This window comes from Salvelinus namaycush, chromosome 29, assembly GCF_016432855.1.
Source record: "Salvelinus namaycush isolate Seneca chromosome 29, SaNama_1.0, whole genome shotgun sequence".
In the NCBI taxonomy this organism is placed as follows: domain Eukaryota; kingdom Metazoa; phylum Chordata; class Actinopteri; order Salmoniformes; family Salmonidae; genus Salvelinus; species Salvelinus namaycush.
In genome coordinates this window covers 31,598,142-31,623,402 of record NC_052335.1, presented here as the reverse complement: position 1 = coordinate 31,623,402, position 25,261 = coordinate 31,598,142, and the positions used below count along the sequence as shown (strand labels likewise).

Sequence of the window (25,261 nt, the reverse complement as noted above, 5' to 3'; positions counted from 1 at the left end):
ACACTGTATATGGATTTTCTACTGTATTATTGACTGTATGTTTGTTTATTCCATGAGTAACTCTGTGTTGTTGTATGTGTCGAACTGCTTTGCTTTATCTTGGCCAGGTCACAGTTGTAAATGAGAACTTGTTCTCAACTAGCCTACCTGGTTAAATAAAGGTGAAATTAAAAATTAAAAAAATAAAGTGCATGTAATCTTCTGACCCACTGGAATTGTGATACAGTGAATTATAAGTTAAATAATATGTCTGTAAACAATTGTTGGAAAAATTACTTGTGTTATGCACAAAGTAGATGTCCTAACCGACTTGCCAAAACTATAGTTTGTTAACAAGAAATTTGTGGAGGGGTTGAAAACGAGTTTTAATGACTCCAACCTAAGTGTATGTAAACTTCTGACTTCAACTGTATACGAAGTCCATAAAGGTTATGTATTTCTATCAAGTCAAAACCGGAACTGTAAAAGTATGATAGACATTTATAGAATAAATCATACCTAGTTTGATGTTTCTGTGACAAAGGGTGAATTAGTTATTGATTTATACAGCTTTAAATCGCATTTTATAGATTGTATGTATTTCTATCAAATCAAAACTGAAATTTGTATTCAAAACAAATGTTGGAAAAGTATGCTAGACATTTATATAATACATCATACCTAGTTTGATGTTTCTGTGACAAACGGTGAATTAGTTATTGATTTTTACACTTGTATATGGTTTTTGGCGAATGTCTGTTGAATATCTGTTGAATGTCCGAATGTGTGAATATAAAACCAACTTTACCTCGGTCTTTATGAGAACGAGCTGATCCAGTAGTCTAAAGTCAATAGCTACTAAAGACTATTATTATAGTCACCAATAAGATAGTGACTATAATAATTAGCTTGCACCGCAAATGTGTCATCGGCTATGTATAGGTTAGTTCGAGGAGACTCACAGGCTAGTTACATGGCGACATCAGCATTCCAAAAATACTGGAAGTTGTGGCGAGCTCGGGCTGTGACCGTAAAAGAGATCAATGAGATAAGAGGAGAGGAATTCCTGTTTCAGTGAGTGCTTGTGGGTAACGATGTTCTGGGTTGTTCAGAGGACTAAATGTATGTGACTGGTGAAGACACCGAATATAAGTTATTGGTGAACCTGTTTCAATGAAGAAACTTGATATTTACAGCGACAAAATACAAGAGTAATGCTAGCGGAGTTTAGGAGCTTGAGACTCCACGATTTGGAACAGCGCGCCTAACCTGGGATCTGGATGAGTCCGTGTTAAGTGGGAGATTCTGTCGGCATTTGAGTAGGAAGACGCTCTTTAATGTCGAATAGTATGCAGCGAAAACTCTGGCAATAAATTATTAACCAATTTATACCGTCAAAACAACGCTTGTTCCGCGGAGTTATCAGTTTATCGTTCAGCCAACCAGCAGCAAAATAGCGAGCGCTGCCCTACGGTGTTAAAGGGACACCGCAGGTATTGACCAAGTTGTTGTCGTGATATTTAAGGTTACCGTCACATGCCATTGTCGGACCTGGATTGACTAAATTGCCATCATGTCGTCCGGAGCGGAGAAGAGGCTGGACACCCGGCTGAAAAAGTTGGAATCGCTGATCAGAGACCCGAAGTCGGCGTTAAATTTGGAGAGTTTACTGGTAAGTTTTTAACAACAGGACAACAACAGTCAGAGAGAGGAGCAGCATGTATTTACAGTAGCAGATCGTCCATCTATGAGTAGCTGATCAGTCAAACGCCCAACTAATCTATTAGATGATGGTAGTCATTTTTCCTCTTTATCTTGGCTATTCAGGGATTTTGCCCCCAGGGTTAATTCACTCTTATAACATCTTGTGGGTGTGTAAAGCACATGTCAATAATTTAGTCCAATGCAGTACACTACCGTCACATGGAAGGACAAATGTTTTGCTATCAACCTATACAACTATAGTGATTTAGATTGAACAGAGCCTGAAGCAATAAGGTTCCCATCATCTTGCTTTCCCCTCATACTAGAGGGACGATTGCACTTCATTGCATCAGGTGTATGGGACACAGATCTGAAAATCTGACTCCAAGAGTAGGCCTATTTGCTAAGTCACCCTGTAGTAGGCTCAGGTGTTAAATAAGTACAAGAGGTGAGCAACCACCCATGTTTGTCTCCCTGACAGTTAGCAACCTCCTCTGCTTGGACAAGCCCCTTGTGACCACCTGGCTGGCGGCCATTTTAGAACTTGACCTATCAAGGAATGCACCGCCAATCTCTCAGAAAGCAACCTTGTGTGGATGCAGCTCATTGTTAGCTGATGTCAGGCGATAGGGGAGTCACTAGGTTTTTGTTCTAGCGTGTTATCAGTGCATTCATTTGACCTAACCTCAGCACACCCCCCTTAGCCTCAGGCCTAATGCCCTGAATCTATGGTATATCCAGAGTTTTGGATCATAAAAAACATGCTCAGTAGGCCTCTATAACATCTCGACTATAATTTACCTATAATACAGTCAGGCATTTTTATTTTTTGGTGGCACACTTAATTTGCTAAACAAATTTTAAAATAATTCACAGAAAAATGTCTAGACTGGATGAACATGCTTTTCTAGATGAGCATGTAGTCACGATCCATTCCCCTCATTCCATGTCTATTTCAGTTCACAGATGTGATGCTTTAACTTGAGGAAATGGTTTAGGATTACACCTCAGTGTTACACCTCACCTACACCTATGTGTAGGCAGATTGTTAGGCATATTAGGTCATTATGAGATTATGGAAGAAACAGATTAGCTAGCTAACTCCATATTCCGACTGATTCATCTGGGCCTGTATGTGTCTGAGTAGGAGGACTGATTTAGGATGAATAAAATGATGAATAAAACCTGATCCTAGATCAGCACTTCTACATAGAGTCCATAGAGGATCTACTCTTGAGTGGTTGGCGGGTAAGAAAAAGTGTCATGTGCTCCACAGACATTGATAACAAACCCATACTTTATCTACAACATCAGCATACTGCAAGTAGAGCGATTGGAAGTTTGTTGTGGTACACCCAGTACATATGATGATATAGACTATGACCTTAGTAGCTACACAAGAATGGAAGCTACCAGACAGTGTATCAGAGGAAGCTATTGAATGGATATGCCTATAAATCTTCTTCCATTTTAAAGGGACACGTCAGGATTTTGTCAATGAAGCCATTTTATCTACTTCCCTAGAGTCAGATGAACTCGTGGATACAATTTTTATGTTTCTGTGTGCAGTTTGAAGGAAGTTGCTAACTAGCATTAGAGCAATGACTGGAAGTCGATGGTAACAGCTAGCATGCTTAAGGGAAAGGGGGATACCTAGTCAGTTGTCCAACTGAATGTATTCAACTGAAATGTGTCTTCCGCATTTAACCCAACCCCTCTGAATCAATGAGGTGCTAAGTGGTAGCATGCTAGGTATCCACTATAGGTTTCAATCATTGTGTTGTTATTTTGGGTTGTCATGAGTCACTGTGAGAGGAAGGCTAATTGAAACCCTCACAATAGACCAATAGTGTGAGCTCACTAGATCGTAATCTAGGACTGTCATGGATCCAAATATGGGCATTGTAATTTACACTATAGGCTAGTTGCTATTCCAGCTATGCTAAGCCTCTCTTATTCAACCATTCCTAAATTAAGTTGTTTTTTTACAATGATAATACATGTTTATTGTGATCAATTAATCAATTATCCCTCAATCCACCTCAGTTAAAGGAATAGTTTGGGATTTTGGCAATTAAGCCAATGCTAGCTGATCCCTTAGACTTTCAGTCATTGTTTGGGGACCAGCATGCCTCATTGTTAGCCCTACAGAGTTGGGTTCTGTTCAGTAAGGCACAGCATAGCAAAACATTTCACAACGGAACACTAAAACCTTTGTTCTTATTGGACAAGTTCAGATAGCAGTACATCCCAGTTTCATTATTTATCAAAACGTTTCCACCCAACTAGCCTAAACACGAACCTGTTTTTGTATCATCCAGTGCCCTCATATCACTAAGTTTACCCAACTGATAGCTTACCGCTCTTGTGATTTTAAAAAGATAGTTAGAAATCGCCCCAGAAACTACCTTCAAACTGCACGCAGAGACCTATAAATCGTATCCATGAGTTCATCTAACTCTGCCAAAATCTCAAACTATCCCTTTAAATCACAAGAGGGTAGGCTATCAGCTGATTCAACTTAGTGACATGAGGGCACTGGATGATACCAAAACAGGCTAGTGTCTACGTTAGTTGACTGACAACGTTTTGTTGAAAGTGAAACTGGGATGTACTGCTATCTGAACTTGTCCAATAAGACCGCAAAATGTTTTGCTAATGTTTTGCTATGCTGTGCTTTACTGAACAAGTCTCTGTAGAAGGCCTAAAAATGAGTCATGCTGGCCCCCGCTGCAGGGCACCACACCTCAGGAAGCTGGAAGCACATCCTGGCATTGAGCATGGAGATAACCCACCCTGACCACACAGTACTATTTCCTGTTTGTTTACGCTTGTTTTGGTGTAGTCGCTGGCACTCATCGTTTGTGAGGAAAACAAGCAGGAATACACGTTTCAATGAGACGTGTGTGTCCTGAGTAATTTTACCAGTCTGCTTGTCCCTGTATTTGTTTTATATACTCATCTTACATTCAGTCAAAATGTACAGACAGGCCTGGAAGGTTTGTGAGGGAAATGTGATAGCGATAAAACTTTAAGGGTCAAGTCCTAAAGCATGAAACGCACAGAGAATCTGACTGCTGATAGGTACCTACCACAGAGACCTTTCCTTCTCTTGCTAGAACAAAACGCACAGAGAATCTGACTGCTGATAGGTACCTACCACAGAGACCTTTCCTTCTCTTGCTAGAACAAAACGCACAGAGAATCTGACTGCTGATAGGTACCTACCACAGGGACCTTTCCTTCTCTTGCTAGAACAAAACGCACAGAGAATCTGACTGCTGATAGATACCTACCACAGGGACCTTTCCTTCTCTTGCTAGAACAAAACGCACAGAGAATCTGACTGCTGATAGGTACCTACCACAGGGACCTTTCCTTCTCTTGCTAGAACAAAAGACGTACCTGCTGCGTACCGACGAACCTGACCTTTCTACTTTCAGAATCGCAATGCTCGGCAGTGGCCGACAACTTGACTTTGAGCAAATCAGAGAGCACTTCAACCTCCACGTGGGGGAGCTGACAAGAGTGACAAGAAAAAGGAAGAGGGCACTTTTTCTGGTCTAAACCACCCACCTTTTCATCAAAACTATAAAGCTGCATAATAGATTTATTTTTTCTAGAACAAGTCTTTACATATTTTACATATAGCTAAGGAGTTTTGTGCTCAAATATTTTTTTGTTTGTTAGCTTTGATAATGTGCCCTAGCTTGTTAACAGGCAGTCACACAGACTATATATGAAACAAATGGGGTGGTAAGTGCAGCACATTGCACACAATACCACATGCTTTACCAAGCTAGCTATCTGGCCACTGTAGTAATATTATGATTAAATCGCAATGGATTTCCATGAAACAGCTGCCTGTAGCTGGCTGCCGAGAGTCAATGCGGGGCGGCAGGTAGCCTAGTGGTTGGGCCAGTAACCGAAAGGTTGCTAGATCGAATCCCAGAGCTGACAAGGTAAAAATCTGCGTTCTGCCCCTGAACAAGGCAGTTAACCCACTGTTCCTAGGCCGTCATTGTAAATAAGAATTTGTTCTTAACGGACTTGCCTAGTTAAATAAAGGTAAAATAAAAAATGCAGTGTCTTTACTTTACCTAGCTAGCACAGCAACTAGCTAGCTAGCAAATCATGTTAACCATTTAGCTAATGTTAGCCTGCTAGCTAAAAATGTATCTATGGGTTGTATGCGATGATGGAAGGTGAAATTGTTTGTCATCTTGCTAGCTAGTTACAGTGCCTTCGGAAAGTATTCAGACCCCTTCACTTTTTCCACATTTTGATGTGTGCCTTATCTTCTTATGGCTGCAAGCCCGAAGCCGGGCACAGTATGACAACAGCCACTTCAAGTGCAGGGCGCGAAATTCAAAATATATTTTTTTGAAATATTTAACTTTCACACATTAACAAGTCCAATACAGCATTTGAAAGATAAACATCTTGTGAATCCAGCCAACATGTCCGATTTTTAAAATGTTTTACAGCGAAAACACCACGTATATTTATGTTAGCTCACCACCAAATACAAATAAGGACAGACATTTTTCACAGCACAGGTAGCATGCACAAAGCCAACCTAACTAACCAAGAACCAACCAAACTAACCAAGAAACAACTTCATCAAATGACAGTCTTATAACATGTTATTCAATAAATCTATGTTTTGTTTGAAAAATGTGCATATTTGAGCTATAAATCAGTTTTACATTGCAGCTACCATCACAGCTACCGTCAGAAATGGCACCGAAGCAGCCAGAGTAATTACAGACACCAACGTCAAATACCTAAATACTCATCATAAAACATTTCTGAAAAATACATGGTGTACAGCAAATGAAAGACAGGCATCTTGTGATTCCAGCCAATATTTCCGATTTCTTAAGTGTTTTACAGCGAAAACACAATATAGCATTATATTAGCTTACCACAATAGCCAGAAACACAAGCCATTCCCCAGCAGCAAAAGTTAGCGATCGTAACAAACCAGCAAAAGATATATAATTTTTGACTAACCTTGATAAGCTTCATCAGATGACAGTCCTATAACATCAGGTTATACATACACTTATGTTTTGTTCGAAAATGTGCATATTTAGAGCTGAAATCAGTGGTTATACATTGTGCTAACGTAGCATCTTTTTCCCACAACGTCCGGATATTTTTCTGGCACTCACATATTCTGACCAAATAACTATTCATAAACATAACTAAAAAATACATGTTGTATAGGAAATGATAGATACACTAGTTCTTAATGCAATCGCCGTGTTAGAATTCAAAAAATAACTTCATTACGATATGCAGTTTACGTTATGGCGAGAGCGTGCCCAAAACCTGGCCGCAACCTACTAGTACAACATGTTCGACAGATATATGAAATAACATCATAAAATGGGTCCTACTTTTGATGATCTTTCATCAGAATGTTGTACAAGGGGTCCTTTGTCGGGAACAATCGTTGTTTGGATTTAGAATGTCCTCTTCTCCAGTCAATTAGCACGGAAAGCTAGCAAAGTGGCGCTAAGCTCTCCTTCGTGAACAAACGCAGACAACGCAACACGCCTAACGTCCCGAAAAAATTTCAATAATCTAATAAAACTATATTGAAAAAACATACTTTACGATGATATTGTCACATGTATCAAATAAAATCAAAGCCGGAGATATTAGTCGTCTATAACGACAGCTGTACAGAAGGCAAAACCAGGTCCCTTCGCGCGCTCTCCAGAAAACAGGAAACTGGTGACACGTCATACAAAGAGCATTTATTCGAGCCCAGATCAAGTTATACACTCAATTTCTTCTCTCACTGCCTGTCGACATCTAGTGGAAGACGTATGAAGTGCATGTATTCTAATAAATATCAAGGACCTTTATAGGCAGCCCCTAGAAGAGAGCATCGATTTCAGATTTTCCACTTCCTGTCAGGAAGTTTGCTGCAAAATGAGTTCTGTTTTACTCACAGATATAATTCAAACGGTTTTAGAAACTAGTGTTTTCTATCCAATAGTAATAATAATATGCATATTGTACGAGCAAGAATTGAGTACGAGGCCGTTTGAAATGGGCACCTTTTATCCGGCTACTCAATACTGCCCCTGCAGCCCAAACAGGTTATTCTAAAATTCATTAAATAAAACAATTTCCTCATCCATCTACACACAATACCCCATAATGACAAAGCAAAAACAGGTTTTTAGAAATTAACACATTTATTAAAAGCAAAAAAACAGAACCTTATTTACATAAGTATTCAAACCCTTTGCTATGAGACAGGGATTTGAGCTCAGGTGCATCCTGTTTCCATTGATCATCCTTGATATTTCTACAACTGGAGTGCAGTCCACTTGTGGTAAATTCAATTGATTGGACATGATTTGGAAAGGCATACACGTGTCTATATAAGGTCCCACAGTTGACAGTGCATGTCAGAGCAAAAACCAAGCTATGAGATCAAAGGATTTGTCCGTAGAGCTCAGAGACAGGATTGTGTCGAGGCACAGATCTGGGGAAGGGTACCAAAGCATTTCTGCTGCATTGAAGGTCCCCAAGAATACAGTGGCATCATTCTTAATGGAAGAAGTTTGGAATCACCAAGTCTTCCTAGAGCTGGCCAAGCTGAGCAATCGGCGGAGAAGGGCCTTGGTCAGGGAGGTGACCAAGAACCTGATGGTCACTCTGACAGAGCTCCAGAGTTCCTCTGTGGAGATGGGAGAACCATCCAGAAGGACAACCATCTCTGCAGCACTCCACCAATCAGGCCTTTATGGTAGAGTAGCCAGACAGAAGCCACTCCTCAGTAAAAGGCACATGACAGCCCGCTTGGAGTTTGCCAAAAGGAACCTAAAGGACTCTCAGACCATGAGAAACAAGATTCTCTGGTCTGATGAAACCAAGATTAAACTCTTTGGCCTAAATGCCAAGCATCACGTCTGGAGGAAACCTGGCACCATCCCTACGGTGACGCATGGTGGTGGAAGCATGCTCTGGGGATGTTTTTCAGTGGCAGGGACTGGGAGACTAGGATCGAGGCAAAGATGAACGGAGCAATGTACAGAGATCCTTGATGACAACCTGCTCCAGAGTGCGCAGGACCTCAGACTGGGGCGACGCTTCACCTTCCAACAGGACAACGACCCTAAGCACACAGCCAAGACAACGCAGGAGTGGCTTCGGTAAAAATGTCTGAATATCCTTGAGTGTCCCAGCCCAAGCCAGGACATGAACCCGGTCGAACATCTCTGGAGAGACCTGAAAATATCTGTGCAGCAACGCTCCCCATCCAACCTGACAGCGCTTGAGAGGATCTGCAGAGAAGAATGGGAGAAACTCCCCAAATACAGGTGTGCCAAGCTTGTAGAGTCATACATACCCAAGAAGACTCAAGGCTGTAATAAGTGCCAAAGGTACTTCAACAAAGTACTGAGTAAAGGGTTTGAATACTTATGTAAATGTGATATTTCAGTTTTTTTATATTTAATAAATTAGCAAAAATGTCAAGCAGCTTTGTCATTATGGGGTATTGTGTGTTGATTGATGAGGGGGGAAGAAACAATGTAAAACTTTTTCAAATAAGGCTGTAACCTAACAAAGTTTAAAAAGTCAAGGGATCTGAATACTTTCCGAAGGCACTGTATATTTGTAAAAAAAAAATTAAAAATGTAATTCACCTTCATATAACCAGGTAAGCTAGTTGAGAACAAGTTCTCATTTACAACTGTGACCTGGCCAAGATAAAGCAAAGCAGTGCGACACAAACAACAGAGTTACACATGGAATAAACAAGCGTACAGTCAATAACAAAATAGAAAAAAAGTATATATATACAGTGTGTGCAAATGGCGTGAGGAGGTAAGGCAATAAGTAGGCCATAGTAGCAAAGTAATTACATTTTAGCAGATTAACTCTGCAGTGATAGATGAGCAGATGATGATGTGCAAGTAGTGATACTGGTGTGCAAAAGAGCAGAAAAGTAAATTAAAAACAATATGGGGATGAGGTAGGTGGATTTGGTGGGCTATTTACAGATGGACTATGTACAGCTGCAGCGATCGGTTAGCTGCTCAGACAGCTGATGTTTAAAGTTAGTGACGGAAATGTAAGTCTCCAGCTTCAGCGATTTCTGCAATTCATTCCAGTCACTGGCAGCAGAGAACTGGAAGGAAAGGCAGCCAAAGCAGGTGCTGGCTTTGGGGATGTGAGTGAGATATACCTGCTGGAGCGCATGCTACGGGTGGGTGTTCATATCGTGACCAGTGAGCTGAGGTAAGGCGGAGCTTTACCTAGCATAGATTTATAGATGACCTGGAGCCAGTGGGTCTGGCGACGAATATGTAGCGAGGGCCAGCCGGCTAGAGCATACAGGTCGCAGTGGTGGGTGGTATATGGGTTTTGGTAACAAAACGGATGGCACTGTGATAGACTGCATACAGTTTGCTGAGTAGAGTATTGGAAGCTATTTTGTAGATGACATCGCCGAAGTCGAGGATTGGTAGGATAGTCAGTTTTACGAGGGTATGTTTGGCGGCGTGAGTGAAGGAGGCTTTGTTGCATTACATTTACATTTAAGTCATTTAGCAGACGCTCTTATCCAGAGCGACTTACAAATTGGTGCATTCACCTTATGATATCCAGTGGAACAGCCACTTTACAATAGTGCATCTAAATCTTTTAAGGGGGGGGGGGGGGGGGGGGGGGTTAGAAGGATTACTTTATCCTATCCTAGGTATTCCTTAAAGAGGTGGGGTTTCAGGTGTCTCCGGAAGGTGGTGATTGACTCCGCTGTCCTGGCGTCGTGAGGGAGTTTGTTCCACCATTGGGGTGCCAGAGCAGCGAACAGTTTTGACTGGGCTGAGCGGGAACTGTACTTCCTCAGAGGTAGGGAGGCGAGCAGGCCAGAGGTGGATGAACGCAGTGCCCTTGTTTGGGTGTAGGGCCTGATCAGAGTCTGAAGGTACGGAGGTGCCGTTCCCCTCACAGCTCCGTAAGCAAGCACCATGGTCTTGTAGCGGATGCGAGCTTCAACTGGAAGCCAGTGGAGAGAGCGGAGGAGCGGGGTGACGTGAGAGAACTTGGGAAGGTTGAACACCAGACGGGCTGCGGCGTTCTGGATGAGTTGTAGGGGTTTAATGGCACAGGCAGGGAGCCCAGCCAACAGCGAGTTGCAGTAATCCAGACGGGAGATGACAAGTGCCTGGATTAGGACCTGCGCCGCTTCCTGTGTGAGGCAGGGTCGTACTCTGCGAATGTTGTAGAGCATGAACCTACAGGAACGGGTCACCGCCTTGATGTTGGTTGAGAACGACAGGGTGTTGTCCAGGATCACGCCAAGGTTCTTAGCGCTCTGGGAGGAGGACACAATGGAGTTGTCAACCGTGATGGCGAGATCATGGAACGGGCAGTCCTTCCCCGGGAGGAAGAGCAGCTCCGTCTTGCCGAGGTTCAGCTTGAGGTGGTGATCCGTCATCCACACTGATATGTCTGCCAGACATGCAGAGATGCGATTCGCCACCTGGTTATCAGAAGGGGGAAAGGAGAAGATTAATTGTGTGTCGTCTGCATAGCAATGATAGGAGAGACCATGTGAGGTTATGACAGAGCCAAGTGACTTGGTGTATAGCGAGAATAGGAGAGGGCCTAGAACAGAGCCCTGGGGGACACCAGTGGTGAGAGATAGGAAGCCGATTCTAGATTTCATTTTGAATTGGAGATGTTTGATATGAGTCTGGAAGGAGAGTTTACAGTCTAGCCAGACACCTAGGTAGTTGTCCACATATTCTAGGTCAGAACCGTCCAGAGTAGTGATGCTAGTCGGGCGGGCGGGTGCGGGCAGCGACCGGTTGAAAAGCATGCATTTGGTTTTACTAGCGTTTTAAGAGCAGTTGGAGGCCACAGAAGGAGTGTTGTATGGCATTGAAGCTCGTTTATAAAGAATGATGTCGTCTGCGTAGAGGTGGATCAGGGAATCACCCGCATCAAGAGCGACATCGTTGATATATACAGAGAAAAGAGTCGGCCCGAGAATTTAACCCTGTGGTACCCCCATAGACTCCCAGAGGTCCGGACAACAGGCCCTCCGATTTGACACACTGAACTCTGTTTGCGAAGTAGTTGGTGAACCAGGTGAGGCAGTCATTTGACAAACCAAGGCTGTTGAGTCTGCCGATAAGAATACGGTGATTGACAGAGTCGAAAGCCTTGGCCAGGTCAATGAAGACGGCTGCACAGTGCTGTCTTTTATCGATGGCGGTTATGATATCGTTTAGTACCTTGAGCGTGGCTGAGATGCACCCATGACCAGCTCTGAAACCGGATTGCACAGCGGAGTAGGTACGGTGGGATTTGAGATGGTCAGTGATCTGTTTATTAACTTTGCTTTTGAAGGCTTTAGAAAGGCAGGGCAGGATGGATATAGGTCTATAACAGTTTGGGTCTAGAGTGTCACCCCCTTTGAAGTGGGGGATGACTGCGGCAGCTTTCCAATCTTTAGGTATCTCGGATGTTACGAAAGAGGTTGAACAGACTGGTAATAGGGGTTGCAACAATGGCGGCGGATAATTTTAGAAAGAGAGGGTCCAGATTGTCTTGCCCAGCTGATTTGTACAGGTCCAGGTTTTGCAGCTCTTTCAGAACATCTGCTATTTGGATTTTGGTGAAGGAGAAGCTGGGGAGGCTCGGGCATGTAGCTGCGGGGGGTGCGGAGCTGTTGGCCGAGGTTGGAGTAGCCAGGTGGAAGGCATGGCCAGCCATAGAGAAATGCTTATTGAAATGTTCGATTATCATGGATTTATCGGTGGTGACCGTGTTACCTAGCCTCAGTGCAGTGGGCAGCTGGGAGGAGGTGCTCTAGTTCTCCATGGACTTTACCGTGTCCCAAAACTTTTGGGAGTTAGAGCTACAGGATGCAAATTTCTGTTTGAAAAAGCTAGCCTTTGCTTTCCTGACTGACTGTGTGTATTGATTCCTGACTTCCCTGAACAGTTGCATATCGCGGGGACTATTCAATGCTATTGCAGTCCGCCACAGGAGGTCTTTATGCTGGTCAAGGGCATTCAGGTCTGGAGTGAACCAAGGGCTATATTTGTTCTTAGTTCTACATTTTTTGAAAGGGGCATGCTTATTTAAGATGGTGAGGAAATTACTTTTATAGAACGACCAGGCATCCTCGACTGTGTGCTAAAGCAGTGAGTAAAACAAACTTAGGGAGGAGGCTTCTGATGTTAACATGCATGAAACCAAGGCTTTTTTATTTACAGAAGTCAACAAATGAGAGTGCCTGGGGACACGCAGGGCCTGGGTTAAGAGAAGACAGAGAATAAAAGGAGCAGATATCTGGGCGTGGTAGAATAGATTCAGGGTATAATGTGCAGACAGGGGTATTGTGGGGTGCGGGTACAGTGGAGGTAAGCCCAGGCACTGAGTGATGATAAGAGAGGTTGCATCTCTGGACATGCTGGTTATACTGGGTGAGGTCACCGCATGTGTGGGGAGTGGGACAAAGGAGGTATCTAAGGCATGTACGGCGGGACTAGGGGCTCCGCAGTAAACTAAAACAATGATAATTATCCTTAACAACAATATAAAAGGCATATTGACGTTTGAGAGAGACATAAAGTGAGGCATAAAGCAATCACAGGTGTTGATTGGGAGAGCTAGCTAAGACAACAACGGGTAAGACAACAGCAGCTAATCAGCTAAGACAACAACAACAGGTAAAATGGCTATAAATGGGCAGAGAGGGTCGGTTAACTACACACAGTGCCTGAGTTCGGGGCTAGGGCCGACAGATAAACAAAGTGGAGTACCGTGATATATGAACAGTCCAGCAGGCATCAGCTATGTAGCCAATTGATCATAGGGTCCACGGGGTAGTCGTTGCTACGCTAGCACGCGGGAGACACGGCGTCTAAAGTTAGCAGGCCGGGGTAAGTAGAAGCGTCTGCTCCGACGTCGGGCTCAGCGGATGGAATTACGTCTGCTGACCAGTCGTGGTGGTACGGTGAGGCGCTGTGTCGACAATGGGATCGGGCCAGATGGCGGAAGAGGTATTGTAGTTGTAGTAATTTAGTTTGCTAGCCGGGAGATGCGCCTGGCTCAGGGCTAGCTTCGGGGCTGGGTCACTCGGTGGCAGCTAGCTAGCTGTGATGATTAGGAGTAATGGTCCAGGGTTTACGGCAGGATTCCGGCATTGTAGTGGAGAAAAACAGTCCGATGCTGGCAGGTATTATCCAGGCTAAAAAACGTCTGGTACCTGTGCAGAGGGTAAAGGCCGCTAGCAGTGGCTAACAATGACTAAATAGCTAGTAGCTAATTCGCTGCTTAACTTCTGATGGCTAGCAACTGATGGAGGTTTGGGCTATAAGGTCTAAAAAAACAAATTGCGGATCCGTGTCACATTGAGTGAGGCGGGTTACCGGGAGGTATATTTAATTTAAAAATGTAAAAGAGATTGAAAAACAAATTGAAATGTATACAAAAAAGACGAAAAAATACAAAAAGTAACGAGAGGACGACAAACCACGTCTGCACTGCTACGCCATCTTGGAATTTGGCTGTATTGGAATATAGCTGTGGAATCTGGCTAGTATCAACAAGGGTTTTCTACAACAATAGCAACAGTAGCGCAGTTACAGTAACTAGTAGGGCTGCAGGATTTGGACAAAATATCTAATTGTGATATTTTTTGGGGGGGCATATATTGCAATTGCAATTTATGAATTGCAATTTTTAAACACTTGAGTGTTAACTTGTTAATTCCATCAGACATGGTTAAAACAACTGTCACTTCTAAAATGAGATCATATTCTGAATAAATACCGCAGCTAACCGAGTGAAAAATATTTTCCAACATTGTTATAGGCTGCATATTTTAGCATTATTACACCTACATATCAACAAACAAACGTTTAACATGATTATCAAAATATAGTGTGCTATAAGCACAGTACTTAATAATTAATTAATAACATTGAGTTTATTTTATAATTAGGCCTATGATTTCTTAAATTAAGTTAATTATTTATTCAGGCAGCCATAGGCTGCAGATGGTATAGGAAGCTTATGATTGTGTATAAGTAAACTCAATCATTATTATAATTGAATTATAAGTCAGTGCCTTAACCTACCAGTTGCAAGGTGCAGCCAGTGTCCAACACATTGTAGTCTGGTCCACTCATTCAACGCTACATTCAATGTTTCAACTTCTCCCTTCATTTTGTTATACAGTGTTGGGATGGCGACTTGGGAAAAATATCTGCGAGATGGAATCTTGTATCTCCTGTCAGCTTGTTTATCATCTTCTTGAAGCTCTTTGCTGACTGTGTAGATAGGAGCCATGTCTTTGGTTATGTTATAGGGATAGCCTCTGTGATTTCTATGTGTCTGTGGGATGTTTTATATTCAAATTATTGAATACATTTGCAGTGTTGTCGCCACAACTGAGAGGCACTTTTTGCACAACACCTGCATTTGGTCGCTTTGCCTATAGCCAAAATACTGCCATACTCAGTAGCAGTGTGTGAGTAAAATCACCAGGGAAGCCAAGCCAGGTGGAAAAAATACATATTACAACCTATGTGTTGTGATAATTGCGTTGTTTGCTCTATAACCTGTTAGTTCAATCATATGTTACAACAAACAGTTACATGACCTACATGTTTCTGGCACTTTTGTACCACAAAACAACTATTGAGTTACCGCAAGTCATAAAGAAAACAAGCACTGACTACATTATCCAACACCCTTTCAACAGCATCTAGTCAACTATGCTTAGTCTAATACAGTAACAACTAAAATAAATGATTTAGTCCAATCAAAGTAAGCTGAATATGATGTGGAATAATACATCTAGCTACATTTTAAACTTCCATCGTCTCAGGCCAGGGGCACAATGCATGAATTTATATTTGGATCCGAATTGCTGTCATCATTGTCCAGTACAGAGAATTAAGTATAACCACAAGTCAAAATCCCTATCTTCATCCATGGCTAGTTTAGGAAAGAGACGATTTTAGCTAGCTGGCTAGCCACCGGAGGACAACAACGCAACGATTCAATGACATTTGTCTTCTGATGTGATTGGTGTGAAGCCAAATCCAAACTGGCTTCCCTTCCCTTGTGCCAGGACCGTTCACAGCAGAGCTCACTCAGTTTAGGCACGCTACGGGCGGCAACAATGTCATACTCTTTTTGACCAGACAGCATCAGATAGATGGGCTACACATACTGAGACAGAGGGGCGCTGTTTCGTTCGCTAGGATGCTTTCTCCGGTGAGATACATTCAGTCTTGCGAATTGAGGGACATTTATGAAACCCAGAGAGATAAAAGGTAAATAATTTTGTATGTTTTTTTCCTTGGTACATTTTTTGGGGAAGCCTGGCTCACTTTATCATCCATGAATACATGCCACTAGCCATACCACTGAAGATGCGCCCTTCTTTGGCACTATATCAACGGTCCTGTTAGCACTAGCAGCACTCATGTTTCCGACAAGCACTCTGAGGTATAGCCGTTCTCTCCTCACCAGCATCTAACTGCGCGCTCTATGCGGGGACACTTGTAATGGGACAGCATGTGCATGCCATGCAGAGAGTGAGAGAAACCGCTTGTGATTGGTCAGCATCCTCTGCATATAGAGAGGGAATGATGGGGTCTAGTTTATCTAATTGGAGGAGGTACCGTAGTCTAGTTTTTGTTGTTGTATTAACAGATAGTCTAAAAAAGGAGAAAATCACAGCCTACAGGAGGGTAGCTCTCCAGGAACAGGCTCTCTGACCATCAAGCAACAGACAGACATGCATTGCCAAACACCACTACTGCCACCTTCTGGTTTGGAGTATTTTAACAAGGCTGAGTGGCTATTGACTTCAAGGTCATTGCTGTGTGAACACGAGATTGGCTGCCGAAACTGTTCAGAGTTTCTAAGAAGCCAAACGTTTGAGAGTCCTACTGGTGTGTCTGAGCCATTTGATGAGTACTCTGGATGTAGATTTAGGATTCGTCACTATTACAAATAGAATACATGCAGTCAATGACAAAATGTACTGCGTCACAGACCCACACAGCCGCTAAAATTAAATGGACCCTGAGCTCCTAGAAATGCTGGGTCAAGTCAGAGAACTGTTCAATAAACCATTATAGCCTCTGAGCCCCGGGTCTATTTCCACACACCCGGCCTGCACCAGGGGACATCTCTCTTGCTCCCTTTTTCTTTCTCTCACTCTCTTTAGCTCTCTCTCCCTCTCTCTCTGTCTGTGTCTCTCTCTCTGTCTGTCGCTCTCTCTCTGTCTGTGTCTCTCTCTCTCCTCTCCCTCTCTCTTTAAGCCCCCCTCCCTCTCTATTTAAAGGCTAGGAATTGTTCCACATGCCAGGGAGAGCCGTCCTAGACCTGGCCACTCACATGGCTGGAGTTAAGGGGGGACAGATGACGCTGTGAGGACACCCTCCCTTCCCCCTAGTTGACTCCACTTGACCTTCCCTCCACATTCCTGGGGGTAATAACTTGAAATGTTTCAACTTTTTCTTCCTACTAAACCCATGGTCTTAAGTAGCATGGAGTCCCTCACCACCCACACATCCCCCTTGTGTGTGGGTGTGGTATTTATAAACTACCCTCTCTCTATATACTACCAGCCGGCTGTGGTGGAGTGTAGACATGACCTGGAAAGGATAGGCAGGTGGTCTGCCTTATATCACTGTGACTTGTTTTGGAAGGAGATGTTGAATGACCATGCCCAGAAGGCCATCCCTCTGGGAGGTTGTTGAATGACCATGCCCAGAAGGCCATCCCTCTGGGAGGTTGTTGAATGACCATGCCCAGAAGGCCATCCCTCTGGGAGGTTGTTGAATGACCATGTCCAGAAGGCCATCCCTCTGGGAGGTTGTTGAAATGCCATGCCTAGAAGGCCATCCCTCTAGGAGGTTGTTGAAATGCCATGCCCAGAAGGCCATCCCTCTGGGAGGTTGTTGAAATGCCATGCCTAGAAGGCCATCCCTCTGGGAGGTTGTTGAAATGCCATGCCCAGAAGGCCATCCCTCTGGGAGGTTGTTGAAATGCCATGCCCAGAAGGCCATCCCTCTGGGAGGTTGTTGAAATGCCATGCCTAGAAGGCCATCCCTCTGGGAGGTTGTTGAAATGCCATGCCCAGAAGGCCATCCCTCTGGGAGGTTGTTGAAATGCCATGCCCAGAAGGCCATCCCTCTGGGAGGTTGTTGAAATGCCATGCCCAGAAGGCCATCCCTCTGGGAGGTTGTTGAAATGCCATGCCCAGAAGGCCATCCCTCTGGGAGGTTGTTGAAATGCCATGCCTAGAAGGCCATCCCTGTTACCCCCTACATCAAAGGCAGAATTCCACTAGTCATTGTGTCATTTGCTTGTTATTCTGTCTATTAGCAGACTCATCTTCTCTCCCAGCTGTGTTGCATTTGGGAGAACACTGCTATGGAGGGCAATAAGAGATATTGATTTCATTAGCCTAGTCATTTTGACCTTTTTATGAATTAATTTGATGGTATAAATCATTAAGTTGTTTGCTGGAGATGAGAAAGAAGACAGAGGCTATGTTCCATTGTCCATGCTAGCGTACGACTTAGAATGCATGCCCAGCCCAATACATTGCTTCATTCTAAGTCATATGACTGTTTGGATATCGGAACACAGACCGTTTTGGTTAAAAAGATTTAAAACTGATAGGGATATTTCAGCAATTTTACATATTTTGATCATGAGCTTTCAAGGTAAGTAAATAAATGTCAAAACATGTAATCACTGAACTTTCCCTTTAAGCTTGTATTTATCAGGTGAACTGAATTATTGGCTTAATTAGATTCTATAATAACGCATGAAAACCATTTCAAACACATTCAATTGATTGGATTTATTTGACTTTTTCCACAGGATTCCATGAATGCCTTGGCCCTGGATTTGGACTACCCGGCGCTACGGAAAAACAAAAACATAGACGCCTTCTTAAACAGATGTAAGATATATCATTGCTTTGAGGCAGACCTTGGTAATAAGATGCTTTGCATTATCTGAGGTAGCAAGAAAGAAGGAGATGGCAAAAGCAAGCAAGCGTGATGTATGCGTTGCTATGGTGATTCAGAAACAGTGCAAATCAACATCCAGTAGAAAACGACTCTGTCAAAAGTTAAAATATTTGAACTCAGGTGCCAAGTCCCATCTACCGTGGCGGCTGATGGCATTCACTGCCAGGTTCAACGGCATTTACCTTCGTGCTCTCATTTACCTTCGTGCTCTCATTTACCTTCATGCTCTATCTTGTACCATCTAAACGCAGCTGAAGCATAGAGATATCCAGAGCACATAAATGTTGCTATATGTAAAATTAAGTGGTATAGAGTTAGCTCGACTTCATATCTCCTTAATTCCTGGCTACTTTCAACATCGTAATCCATTGTCATCCTTAGGGTGCATTTGTAAATTCACTCGGGCGTGTCAGTGCGCTCTGGGCCGTACATAGTCCTTGTGTAAATTCAGAGCGTTTCGCTCTCAGGAGTGTTCAGAGCAAAACATTGGACGCTCTGGCTGAGGAGTAGGGTTTATCCGAGCATTCTGACCTTACAGCAGCAGTCAAGTACCCAAGCTAACTGGCTAAAGTTGCTTAGCTTCAAGCAAAGCAAATCAAATCAAGCGGTATTTGTCACATATAACAGTTGTAGACCTTAGTGAAATGCTTACTTACAAGCCCTTAAACAACAATGCAGTTTTAAGAAAAATAAGTGATAAGTAAAAAATTAAAAGTAACAAATAATTAAAGTAGTAAAATAACAGTAGCGAGGCTTTATACAGGGGGTACCGGTACAGAGTCAATGTGCGGGGGCACCGGTTAGTCAATGTAATTGAGGTAATATGTACATATAGGTAGAGTTAACGTGACTATGCATAGATAATAAACAGCAGCAGCATAAAAGGGGGGGGGGGGGGCAATGCAAACAGTCCGGGTAGTCATTTGATTAGCTGTTCAGGAGTCTTATGGTTTGTGGGTAGAAGCTGTTTAGAAGCCTCTTGGACCTAGACTTGGTGGTACGGTACCGCTTGTCGTGCAGTAGCAGAGAGAACAGTCTATGACTAGGGTGGCTGGTGTCTTTGACAATTCTTAGGGCCTTCCTCTGACACCGCCTGGTATAGAGGTCCTGGATGGCAGGAAGCTTGGCCCCAGTGATGTACTGGGCCGTACACACTACCCTCCGTAGTGCCTTGCGGTCGGAAGCCGAGAAGTTGCCATACAAGGCAGTGACGCAACCAGTCAGGATGCTCTCGATGGGACAGCTGAAGAACTTTTTGAGGATCTGAGGACTCATGCCAAATCTTTTCAGTCTCCTGAGGGGGAATAGTCTTTGTCGTACCCTCTTCACGACTGTCTTGGTGTGTTTGGACCATGATAGTTTGTTGGTGATGTGGACACCAAGGAACTTGAAGCTCTCAACCTGCTCCACTACACCCCCATCGATGAGAATGGTGGCGTGCTCAGTACTACTTTTCCTGTAGTCCACAATCATCTCGTTTGTCTTGATCATGTTGAGGGAGAGGTTGTTATCCTGGCACCACCCGGCCAGGTCTCTGACCTCCTCCCTATAGGCTGTCTCATCATTGTCTGTGATCAGGCCTACCACTATTGTGTCATCGGCAAACTTGATGATGATGTTGGAGTTGTGCCTGGCCATGCAGTCATGAGTGAACAGGTGGTACAGGAGGGGACTGATCACGCACCCCATGAGGGGCCCCCGTGTTGAGGATCAGCATGGCGGATGTGTTGTTACCTACCCTCACCACCTGGGTGTGGCCCATCAGGAAGTCCAGGATCTTGTTTAGTCCCAGGGTCCTTAGCTTAGTGATGAGCTTTGAGGGCACTATGGTGTTGAACGCTGAGCTGTAGTCAATGAATAGCATTCTCACATAGGTGTTCCTTTTGTCCAGGTGGGAAAGGGCAGTGTGGAGTGCAATAGAGATTGCATCATCTGTGGATCTGTTGGGGCGGTATGCAAATTGGAGTGGGTCTAGGGTTTCTGGGATAATGGTGTTGATGTGAGCCATGATGAGCATTTCAAAGCACTTCGTGGCTACAGATGTGAGTGCTACGGGTCGGTAGTCATTTAGGCAGGTTACCTTAGTGTTCTTGGGCACAGGGACTATGGTGTTCTGCTTGAAACATGTTGGTATTACAGACTCAGTCAGGGAGAAGTTGAAAATGTCAGTGAAGACACTTGCCAGTTGGTCAGCGCATGCTCGGAGTACACGTCCTGGTAATCCGTCTGGCCCAGCGGCCTTGTGAATGTTGACCTGTTTAGGTCTTACTCACATCGGCTATGGAGAGCATGATCGCACAGTCTTCCGGAACAGCTGGTGCTCGCATGCATGTTTCAGTGTTACTTGCCTCGAAACAAGCATAGAAGTAATTTAGCTCATCTGGTAGGCTCGTGTCACTGGGCAGCTCGCGGCTGTGCTTCCCTTTGTAGTCTAATAGTTTGCAAGCCCTGCCACATCCAACGAGTGTCGGAGCCGGTGTAGTACGATTCAATCTTAGTCCTGTATTGACGCTTTATTGATTGATTGTTCGTCGGAGGGCATAGCGGGATTTCTTATAAGCTTTTGGGTTAGAGTCCTGCTCCTTGAAAGCGGCAGCTCTACCCTTTAGCTCAGTGCGGATTTTGCCTGTAATCCATGGTTACTGGTTGGGGTATGTACGTACGGTCACTGTGGTGGACGTCATTGATGCACCTATTGATGAAGCCAGTGACTGATGTGGTGTACTACTCAATGCCATCGGAAGAATCCCGGAACATATTCCAGTCTGTGCTAGCAAACAGATTGGCACAAATTCCAGACACAAATCAAACGCTTGGGACTAAAATGGTGATCTGCATTTTTGTCAATTTAATTATTGACATAGCTTTGTTCTGTTTAATGTTCTCAAACTATATAGTAATTTTAATACCCCAATTCATGTTAAGTTCAAAAGAATGCAATATCAAAATTGCTGACTGGGGGAATGGACTCTATTATCATACCCTGTTCAAAGGATATTTTGTCTTGCCCATTCACCTTCTGAATGGCACACATACAATCCATGTCTCAATTGTCTCAAGGTTTAAAAATCCTTCTTTAACCTGTCTCCTCCCCGTCATCTACACTGATTTTAAAGTGACAAGTGACATCAATAAGGGGTCATAGCTTTCATCCAGATTCACCTGGTCAGTCTATGTCATGGAAAGAGCCTGTGTCCTTAATGTTTTGTACACTCAGTGTAGGTCCAAGCTCTCATAATGAGAGAAGAACATATTCTGATCATTTTACTCACCTAGTGACTGTAACCGTGCTACTGGCAACAATTTAATTCCGTTTTTACCCGCTGTTTACTGACACCTGTCATAAGAATTAAGTGTGTTTGTAAATTGATCAATTATTCTGCACTCGGGTGCACTGTCGAACAAGAGTGTTCTGCCATTGGATTGTTTTGCCAGTGTGAATGTAGAACCTCTCCCTTAGTTACAGGTTTATAACAATTAACTACAGTTTCTGTATCAACCCTACCTTGCAATATTTCATATCAGAAGACTATATAATAACCAGTATGAAACCCGACCCAAAACATATATCACCCTTACTGTAGCAATTGTTAACACAACACAGGTAGACGAGCAAGTTAATGTAACGTTTTATCAACCTTCTTGCCTCTAACTAGCATCCACATGGAGGTAACTAACCACTGGTACAACAGCAAAGGTATTTGACCTCTGTGAGGCCTTTGCTGACCTCTCCTTTGAATGCAATTTTTGCGTGGGCTTCTGTTGGTAACCCATTTGACGTCTGACCTCTGTCTGTCCTGTAGATGAGAAGGCCATGGTTAAGATGCGGGACCTGCAGTTGAAACTGGAGGACTTTGACAAGGTCAAGATGATCGGCAGAGGAGCCTATGGAGAGGTGCAACTGGTGAGAAACTCCCTCTGTGTGTTTGTGTGTTTGTGGCACAAAGATACAATGATATGCAAACAGATTAAGAACATTTACATTCCTCACTGCCTGTGTGAGCTCTTGCGTTCGTGTCTCCCCCTTCCAGGTGCCTGCCTGTCTGTACGTCTTTGTATTTTTCAGGTTCTGTGTACCTTGTAATGAAGGCATGTTCAGACAGGTCGTGTGTGTTGGAAAGATGAATTTTGTGTCTGAAGTCGTGTGAAGAGGGGGGGCTGGTCGATCCGTGTGTACATGTTGTTCTGTGGGTGTGTGTTATAATGTTGTTTTTTGCAGAACGTTATGTTATCAAGGGTCTTCAATGGCATTATCTGCAACTTTGTGTCACAGTCAAAGTGACATTGTATCTCTACTGGTGACTGTTATGAATGTGTGTTTATACTGCTTTCTTTTGGCAGTTTCCCTCGTAAAAGACATCTTGAATCTCAGTAGCGTCTACTACTTGTATAAATAAAGTGTGTGTGTGGCCGTGTGTGTAATCGTATACCTCGTCATCTTAATCTCTTAATTTAAAGACTCAATCATGAACACTCTTACTGACAGTTGTGGCTGCCTTGCGTGATGTATTGTTGTCTCTACCTTCTTGCCCTTTGTGCTGTTGTCTGTGCCCAATAATGTTTGAACCATGTTTTGTGCTGCTGCCATGTTGTTATGTTGTGTTGCTGCCTTGCTATGTTGTTGTCTTATGTCTCTATGTAGTGTTGTCTCGTCATGATGTGTGTTTTGTCCTTTTAATCCCAGCCCCGGTCCCCGCAGGAGGCCTTTTGCCTTTTGGTAGGCCGGCATTGTAAATAAGAATTTGTTCTTAACTGACTTGCGTAGTTAAATAAAGGTGAAATAAAAAATGACAAAATAAAATGTACCTCCCCTCCTCCAGGTCCGTCACAAGGCGTCTCAGAAGGTGTACGCCATGAAACAGCTGAGCAAGTTTGAGATGATCAAACGCTCTGACTCCGCCTTCTTCTGGGAGGAGAGAGACATCATGGCCTTCTCCAACAGTCCCTGGGTCGTCCAGGTGAGGGAGAGAGTGTACACTCATACACGTACAGTACACACACCTCTCACATACTCCAAATGTCAGTCAAGCTGTTATTGTTGTGATATGTGTGTTTTCCAGCTGTGCTGTGCTTTCCAAGATGACCTCCACCTCTACATGGTGATGGAGTATATGCCTGGTGGAGATCTGGTCACCCTGACCATGAACTACGACATGCCAGAGAAGTGGGTCCGTTTCTACACTGCCGAGGTGGTGCTGGCTCTAGATGCAATCCACTATATGGGTTTCATCCACCGCGATGTGAAACCGGACAACATACTACTGGACCAAAATGGCCACCTCAAGCTGGCTGACTTTGGCACCTGCATGAAGATGGACTCTGTGAGTTTGCAGGGGAGTTGGAGAATTGGCTGAGGGTCTAGGGCAGTGCTACCTGGTCCTGGGGAGCCAAAGGTGTTTGCATTTAGTTTTTTTCACTAACACAGCTGATTCAAGAATCAACTCGTCATCAAGCCTTCACTTGAATCAGGTGTGTTAGTTCTAAGGCAAAAAAACTAAATGTGCACCCCTTCTGGTCCCCAGGAGTAGGACTGGGACTGGGGGTTTTCTGAGTGAGACTCCATCCTAACCCGAAATGGTCTTATGGTAATTCTGTCTGAAACACCAAACTCAAGCCCTAGACCTTACTTTTTTTCCTGCTTTCTTCTGTAACTTAATTCTAACATGAGCTAATTTTAGACTATTTCCAAGGCGATGAACTGTCTACTGCTAAAATCTGGGTTTGGGGGAATTTCACTGCTCCAGTGCACCACCATGTGGGCAGATTTTGAATTGTTTAGTGTCAATTTCCACGTAGAAAGTCCATCAGGTTAATTTGCTGAATTGTGATTTACAGGACAGGTAAGCTGTGCCAAAAAGCTCTTTGACAAATTTAATGGGCCAGTTTCCCAGACACATCCTGACCAACCTGCCCTCTAAATACACCTCTGCTGTCTTCAACCAGGATCTCAGCGATCAATTCCTCATTGCCTGCGTGCGTACTGGGTCTGCGATCAAACGACCACCCCTCATCACTATCAAACGCTCCCTAAAACACTTCAGCGACTAGGCCTTTCTAATCGACCTGGCCCGGGTATCCTGGAAGAATATTGACCTCATCCCGTCAGTAGAGGATGCCTGGTAGCTCTTCCTCTTCAAAAGTTGTTTCCTCTCCATCTTAAATAAGCATGCCCCATTCAAAAAATGTAGAACTAAGAACAGATATAGCCCTTGGTTCACCCCAGACTTGACTGCCCTTGACCAGCACAAAAACATCCTGTGGCGTTCTGCATTAGCATCAAATAGCCCCCGCGATATACAACTTTTCAGGGAAGTCAGGAACCAATATACTCAGTCAGTTAGGAAAGCTAAGGCTAGCTTTTTCAAACAGAAATTTGCTTCCTGTAGCACTAATTCCAAAAGGTTTTGGGACACTGTAAAGTCCATGGAGAATAAGAGCACCTCCTCCCAGCTGCCCACTGCACTAAGGATAGGAAACACTGTCACCACTGATAAATCTACAATAATCGATCATTTCAATAAGCATTT

At 43.7% G+C, this 25,261-nt stretch overlaps 1 protein-coding gene across 2 annotated transcripts in view; it reads left to right on the top strand.

Annotated features, from left to right (window-relative positions):
• The first annotated feature begins 1,084 nt into the window (after positions 1-1,084).
• Positions 1,085-25,261, top strand: part of LOC120024155 (rho-associated protein kinase 2-like) — a 73,321-nt gene continuing 49,144 nt past the window's right edge. For both annotated transcript variants that reach the window (XM_038968316.1, XM_038968315.1), the window contains exons 1-5: positions 1,085-1,651; positions 18,583-18,664; positions 22,538-22,638; positions 23,555-23,692; positions 23,795-24,055. In XM_038968316.1, the coding sequence (XP_038824244.1) occupies positions 1,553-1,651; positions 18,583-18,664; positions 22,538-22,638; positions 23,555-23,692; positions 23,795-24,055 (681 nt within the window). In that variant the 5' untranslated portion in view covers positions 1,085-1,552. The remainder of the gene's footprint in view (positions 1,652-18,582; positions 18,665-22,537; positions 22,639-23,554; positions 23,693-23,794; positions 24,056-25,261) is intronic.